General features: G+C 34.0%; 1 protein-coding gene across 1 annotated transcript; it reads right to left on the bottom strand.

Moving 5' to 3' along the window:
- Positions 1-1361: 1361 nt before the first annotated feature.
- On the bottom strand, positions 1362-2580 carry LOC107058091 (uncharacterized). Its single transcript, XM_015303415.1, has 2 exons — positions 2275-2580; positions 1362-1964 (listed from the first exon to the last, which is right to left on the bottom strand). The coding sequence occupies exons 1-2, from the start codon at positions 2578-2580 to the stop codon at positions 1362-1364; spliced, it is 909 nt and encodes a 302-aa protein (XP_015158901.1).
- Positions 2581-8128: the final 5548 nt, after the last annotated feature.

The raw sequence follows: 8128 nt of genomic DNA, 5'->3' as shown, positions 1-8128 counted from the left end.
CTAGGGATTTTCAAACCAAGAGGTTGTTTAACAAACACTTCTTCTTTGATAAATCCATTTAAGAAAGCGCTTTTAACATCCATTTGAAAAAAGTTTGAAACGATTGAAAGAAGCAAAAGCTAGAAGAATTCGAATAGATTCCAACCTTGCCATAGGAGCGAAGGTTTCATCATAGTCGACTCCTTCTTGATGTGAGTAACCTTGAGCTACTAACCTCACTTTATTTTGGATAACCTTATCGTTTTCGTCCAATTTGTTTCAAAATACCCATTTGGTTCCTATTACAGAACAACTCTTAGGTCTTTCAATAAGAGTCCACACTTGATTCTTTCAAATTGATCAAGTTCTTCTTTCATTTCTTGTATCCACGATTCATCTTCCATTGCTTCATTTATTCGTTTTGGTTCCATTTGGGATATGAGATCAAATGAAGGTTGTTTCTTGAGAGAGGATCTTGTCTGGATTTTTTCATCTGGTTTTCCCAGAATGAAGTTTTCAGGATAGCTGGAATTGTGTCTCCATTCCCTGGAAATGTTGACTTTGTCAGCTAGAGTAGTCGACTCTACTTCTGCAGTAACTGGCTCTTCAGTGAGATTTTTCAGTGGACATTTTGGAATATTTTCTATTGGTTTGGATGAATCAATTTCATCCTCACCTGCTTCACTTTCCTGTATTCTTGGATTAGTGTCATCAAATACCACATGAACAGATTCTTCAACACTTAAAGTTCTTTTATTAAAGACTCGAAAGACCCTGCTAATAGGTGCATAGCCTAGAAAAATATCTTCGTCACTTCTTGGATCAAATTTTCCAAGATTGTTCCTACCATTATTGTGGATAAAACATTTGCATCCGAAAGGATGAAAGTAGCTGATGTTAGGTATCTTTCCTCTCCAGAGTTCATAAGGAGTCTTCTTTAGTATAGGCCTGATAAGACACCTGTTAAGAATGTGACAAGCAGTACTTAGTGCTTCTGCCCAAAAGTGATCAGGGAGTCTTTAATCAAGTAGCATTGTTCTTGTTGTATCTTGTAATGAACGATTTTTCCTTTGTACCACTCCATTTTGCTGAGGTGATCTAGGTGAAGAGAAGTTTTGAGAAAAGCCATTTTCAGCACAGAATTCTTCAAAAACTTTATTTTCGAATTCACCACCATGATCACTGTGAATAGTTGTAATGAAGTAACCTGCTTCTTTTTCAAATTTTCTACAAAATACTTCAAGGTTAGCAAAAGCTTCATTTTTATGAGTGAGAAAAATTACCCATGTAAACCTTGAGAAGTCATCAACAATTACGAATGCATATCGTTTACCTCCAATGATGGCAGTTCGAGTAGGACCAAACAGATCCATGTAAAGAAGCTAAAGAGGTTTAGATGTACTTACAATGTCTTTTGTTTTAAAGGATGAACGAGTCTGCTTACCCAATTGGCATGCGTCACAAATGTGATTTTTCTCAAACTTTAACTTTGGCAGACCAATGACCAGTTCAAGTCTTGATAGTTTCTCGAGTGCATGCATGCTTGCATGTCCAAACTTTCGATGCCATAGCCAAGGATCACTTGAGACTGCAGTAAGACATGTAAGATATGGAAAATCAACATTATTTAAGACATAGATATTATTAACTCGATCTTCGATGAGAGTGAGCTTTTTCTCAGGATGTTTGATGATGCAGCTAACTGTATTAAATCTGACTTGAAATCCAGTGTCACATAGTTGACTGATGCTGAGGAGATTATGTTTTAGTTCCTCAACCAAGTACACTTCGACTAGATCGCATGATGAACTAAAAGTGATGGTTCCAACTCCAGTTACTTCTCCTTTAGCATTGTCTCCAAATCGAACACATCCTCCATCAATTCTTTTGATAGTTTTGAAATTTTCTTTCTTTCCGCACATATGTCTGGAGCATCCACTGTCAAATACCCACATCCCCTTTTTGTAGGTTTTCTTCGATTGCTCCTGTAAAATAATAAGATTAGTTTCTTTTAGGTACCCCAAGTATTTTTGGATCCTTGATGATTAGTAACTTTTGGTCTTCAGATCCATTTTCCAGAAGAATACTTTCTACAGTTAAAGGATTTGTGACCAAGATAACCACAAGTATAGCAAGTAATTTTAATAGAAGATTCAGGAATATGAGAATTAGAATTAGATCTATTTGATCTGTTGGAGCTATGATTATGAGAATTTCTCCTATAACGAATAGTTCTATTAGATCTTACAGAACTGTGAATGGGAGATTTTCTGATGCTATTCACTGCATTTTTACTTCCTCCAGTTCTTCTATTAGTAAATCAACTTCAATCTGACTTGCTTCGAGAAGAATCTGCCAGTCCTTCTTTTCTTGAGCAATTTTATTGTATTCGTCTATAACTTTCTGTAATTCATCAGCAACCATGTCCAAGGAGTTTTGTAAGTCATTACAATTTGAACTGTTATAAGGTCTTACCTTACTTGTTTCACCTAGCGCCATGAAACATAGGTTAGCAAATTCATCATGATCATCATCGGTTGTTTCTCCTTGATCCCAGGCTCCGAGGCTTTTTGGATCGTCTGGTTGTGTCTTCTTCTTCATTCCCGATAGTTTTGCCTGATGTATCCAAATTTTCCACAGTAGTAGCATCGATTATCATTTCTCTTAAACTACGTGTTTTTAGGATCTTGTTGAGGTTTTGTCTTCTTTGTCTAAGCATTTTACTTACTCCCTGATTTATAAGGGTCATTCCTTCATCTTGTTATTCATCAGTTTCTTCTCCAACTTCAGATGTCTCGGCTGTAAATGCTTCCATTTTCTTTTTATCATCTTTGTTGTATCTGTTAATATGATTATGTTCATAGGCAATTAAGTTGCCTCGAAGATCATCGTATGTCATTTTCTGCAGATCTCCATTTTCAAGAATGGCAGCTTTAGTTTCCCAAGCCTTGGGAAGACTTCTAACGAGTTTCCTGACTTGTAGTGCATTTAAATACACCATTCCAAGTGATTTGAGTTCACATACAATTTTACTGAATCTCGAGAAAATGGATTCAACGTTTTCATCTTCGGCCATTTTGAATAATTCATATTCATTTACAAGTGAACTGATCTGAGCTTCATTTACTTTAGTGGTTCCTTCATAAGTCACTTCTAGTTTGTCCCACATTTCTTTCGTAGTTTCACATGTTGATATCTTGTCATATTCGACTCCACTCACTGCATAATATAACAAACTTATAGCTCTAGCATTAGTTTGAATTACCTCTTATTGTTCCTTAGTGATATCGAATGATTCAGGATCAAATGGCTTTTCAGTGCCATCTTTTTCAGTCAATCCAGGAATAGGCTTTGGGCCCTTCTTGATCACTATCCATGCTTGATGATCATTTCTAGAGACAAAGATTCTGAATCTTTCTTTCAAGTGAGAGTAATGTTGTCCATTGAAGTATGGTGGCCGGTGTGAAAAATGTCCATCTTGACGTAGAGCACCAGGGATCTGATAGTGTGCCATTGGATCTTTTGTCATGTGTGGTTAAACACTGAAATAGTGAGACCTGCTCTGATACCAATTGAAATTCAAGAGGGGAGAGGGGTGAATTAAAATTTCCTTTATTCGACTTCCTATAATGGTCAGTCGACTCACCTGCACGTTAGTAGAATAGATAAACAGTAATAGTAATTTGCAGAAAGTAAAAACACAGAGAGTTTATACTGGTTCGTAACCGATGTGGTGCCTACTTCTAGTCCCCTTGAGTTTCAAGGGTTTCCTTCAGAGCTTTGAACTTAACTTCGGATGTACAGGGTTTCTGTAAGTTAATCATGTCTGATATGCAATTCAAATGTTCTACCTTGACACTTCCTCTACTTGTAAACCTACACTCAAAATCTTTCTTTCTCATTTCTTTTCAATTGTTTCACTCTCGTGATTACAAAGCTTTATGAAAGATAAAAGAAGATTTCACTATAAGCTCAAGTGAAGTTGCGTACTTCACAACTAAGACTAAGAAAGGTTTATATAGATGTGGATGGTTGTTGCTCTGTTTCGGAAACCCAAGGGAGTTGTAAATCAAGGATCCTTAAGATGATCCCTTGATTTTACTTTAATTAATTTGTTGAATCATGTCTATATCAGATATGTGCATGATTAAATCAATTCTTCCTTTGTTAGATGATCTTCCTTGAATCTTGGCTGATCTTCAATTCCTTCCCTGATTCTTGGCTGATGTATTCTTCCTTGAATTTTGGCCGATCTTCTTCCATGAATCTTGGTTGATTGATTGACAGATATTCTATTTCCTTCTTCAACTGTTTGTACTTCATGACTTCAGATCTCTTTCCTTCCATGTATTTCTTCACGAATCCTGACTGGGATCTAGATGTCATAAGCTTCTTCTCTGTATTGTTTTCCATAGTGTCCATGATTCCCACGATGCTTCTTATTGATTCCTGTGAGTTGTCATTATTCAGAAAATAACAAGTTAACAAACTCTACTTCATCCTTTAATTTTTATTTTCTTACCTTACCCATACTACCCAACCCTCCCCATTCAAAAGTAAATTTAAAATTTTTAAATTTTCTTATTTTTTAAATTTCAAATATATTTTTATTCCTACCACCAACCTACACCCCCCCCCCTCCCTTCAACAAAAAGATAAAAGATCTAAAAATTATTTTTGAAAAATGTTCCAAATTTTAAGATTTTTTTACCTCATCCAATCCCTACCAACCCTACTCCCTATCCCCTCCCCTCTTGCAAAAATAATTGCTTTTGAAAAATATTTCAATTTATTTTTTACACCACCCCCCAATAAGGCCACCCCCGTCAATTGTTTTTAAAACAAATTAATTCCCCCTCCAGCCGCCACCACCCTTAGGCCATTCCCGTCAATTTTTTTAAAACGAAATATTATTTTTGGAAAATATTTCAAATTTAAATTTTTTTCATTTTAACGCTAACCCCCTACCCCTACCCTACCCATGCCATTCCGTAAAAAAAATTGTTTTTGGGAAGTATTTGAACCCCTCCCCGCACCACCCACACCCAGGCCAACCCCTCAAATTATTATTATTTTTTAAAAATTGCTTTTGGAAAATATTTTAAATTTTAAATAAATTCTTTTTATGCTAACCTCCAGCCCCACCCCCTCCCACCCCGTGACCCTGTCAATTTAGGTTTTTTAAAAACTGAATTTTGAAAAAAAAAATCCTAGGTCGAAAGTTTGGTCAGGTCCTGGGTCGGATTCTTGAATGGTTATCAGTGTCTTGTCCTAGTTTGGGTGTCGGGGTCGGGTCTTAGATCAATTATCGGAGTTGATTTTCGAATCAAAAATTACTTTCCTAAATAGTATCATTTAGTCTCAAGCAAAAAATAAATGATATTTTCTGAAAATTATTTTTCATTCACCAACCAAACATTAAAAAGTATTTTCCAGAAAATATTTTCTACTCACCAACCAAACATGAGAAAATAAGTTAAAATCCATTTATTTCCAAGAAAACATTTTCCTTCATACCAAACACACCCTAAATCAGTCTCATATATTGTATTGATATCATTAACGCTGATAATTTCGCTTAATTGATTCTAAATTAGTATATATATATATTGTATTAGTATCATTAAGGTTTCTTGTTCAGAAATTACTCATTAGTCAATGATACTATTATAGTATCATTGACTCATGAGTAATTACTGAACAAGAAAGCTTAATGATACCACAACAATATACATATACCCTTATAATATCATTAACTAATGAATAATTTCTGAATATGAAAATTTAATGATATCACAACAATATACAAATACTCTTATAATATTATTGACTAATGAGTAATTTCTGAACAAGAAGTCGTGATGATACCACAAAAATATGCATATACTCTTATAGTACCATTGACTAATGAGTAATTTCTGAACAAGAAACTTTAATGATACCACAACAATATACATATACTTTATAGTATCATTGACTAATGAGTAATTTCTTAACAAGAAACCTTAATGGTACCTATACAATATATATTTACTGATTTAGTATCAGCTAAGAAAAATTATCCGCCTTTATGATATCAATGCAAAATATGATATTGATTTAGTATCAGTTAAGTAAAAATTATCAGCCTTAATGAATTGGGGGTATGGGCTGTAATTTGTTTTCTGAGAGAATGTGTATTTCTTGAATTACTTTGAGTTGAGGGTATGAACATGTAATTATTTTGAATTTTATGACCATTTATTTAGTTTTTCCAATAATAAATATTGTAGGAATGTTGTGTAATTAGATAGTCTCTCTCTTTTTATTTGATAAATTTGTTAGGTTGAGGATAAACAACCGAAATGATCACCTTTTGTTATTAAGAACGATTTCAATCAAGTAAAATATATGAAAAATTATAAGAAATGACCATTTAACTATTTCCATTACCAAAATTTTAGTTGAATTTTCAAAATTACTAAAATTATCCAAACCTTCTTCTTCTGCCTTTCTAGTTCGCCAATAATGGTTTCTAATCTTCTTTTTCTTTCTTCCCATTTCGCCATTAATGAATTCTTTTCTTAATTTCTTCCTCCTCCTTAGGGATGACAAAGAGGCGGAGCGGATGCAGATGGGGTGGGTTTAAGCCTATGCGAGCCGGGCGGGTGGGATGTGGGGCAGGTTGAAGTGGATTTTTTAAGAATTAATACGGTGCGGAGAGGGTTGCGGGTATATGAAATTTTATGTAGGTTTAAATTTAATTTTAACTTTTTACATGTTATAAGAGTGATCGAGCATTATTTATTAAAATAATTTCATTAAAGCTACTAAAGTATTCAAGATAGTAAAAGAAAATGGTTCAATAAAAAATAATATAATTTCTTAATGTTTCCCAATTGACCGCGAAAAAATAGAATTTTAAGTCACTATCCTATAAAATTAATACTACTTAATGAAAAAATAAATTTATTTTTATGAATTTAACTTTTAGTATCAAACTTTACTAGAAAAAAGAAGATATTAGAAAAATTATGCGGAACGGGTCTATGCGGGACAGGTTGAAAATGAAAAACGTTGTTATGCAGGACGGGGTAGGGCGAGTTGAAAATGAAAAATTTGTTATGCGCGGCTGATTGAAAAATTTGCGGGTTAAGCTCAACCCACCCTGCACCCACCCCGCCCATTGCTATCCCTACTCCTCATCTTTTTTTTCTTCCACATCGTCTTTCATTTTTCTTTCTGTGTCATTTTCTTCTTCTCCTCCTCCTCGTCCTCCTCCTCCTCCCTCATCCTCCTCCTCCTCCTCCTCCTCCCTCTTCTTCTCCTTCTTATTCTTCTTCTTCTCTTCTTCTTCTTCTTCTTCTTCTTCTTCTTCTTCTTCTTCTTCTTCTTCTTCTTCTTCTTCTTCTTCTTCTTCTTCCTTCTTCTTCTTCTTCTCCTTCTCCTTCTCCTTCTCCTTTTCCTTCTCCGTCGCCTTCTCCTTCTTCTTCTTCTTCTTTGTTGTTTTTTCTTTAAAATTTGATGTACCGCAAACGTGAATCATTTCGAGTGAATTATATATCAAAAGACTCAAAATATCAAGAGAATTTCATATCCAAATTTTGATACTATTTAAAGGTGATTTCGAGCTGATCGAGAATGAATAATCAATGTATACTTCATGTATAGTCAATGCATACTTCATATATAATTAAGCTATATTTATTTTTTTGAGTATATCGTCATGTATAGATACGCTATATTAAATAGCCAATACTCATTATATACTTTATATGACTTTTAACAAACTATATTATACATATAGTCAATGTATACTTTCAATGATTTTTAATTATATGACTATATTTGTTATAAACTAATTACTAATTTATTATATACAATTGAAATTATTCCTAAAATATATTAAAAAGACCACAATAAAACATTACTAGTAAATTAAGTACCATTTTAGTCATTTTCTCAAAAAGTCCCATATAAAGACAAAAGAATTAACTCATATCCTACTCACACTCTTCAGTTACTTAGTGCCAAAAATATTTGAAGAAGCAAAAGACACCATTAGAGGGTTAAGCTCACAATCGTTTCCTTCTTTGTTAAGCTACTTTGCTTCATCAACCTCCGATTTCGTTTGCAGATTCCTACTTGTTGCTGAATTTGATGGATTCCT

This window comes from Solanum tuberosum, unplaced genomic scaffold (assembly GCF_000226075.1).
Source record: "Solanum tuberosum cultivar DM 1-3 516 R44 unplaced genomic scaffold, SolTub_3.0 scf00437, whole genome shotgun sequence".
Classification (NCBI taxonomy): Eukaryota; Viridiplantae; Streptophyta; class Magnoliopsida; order Solanales; family Solanaceae; genus Solanum; species Solanum tuberosum.
The sequence above is the reverse complement of the archived record's forward strand: the minus strand, read 5'-3'. Positions and strand labels throughout refer to the sequence as shown.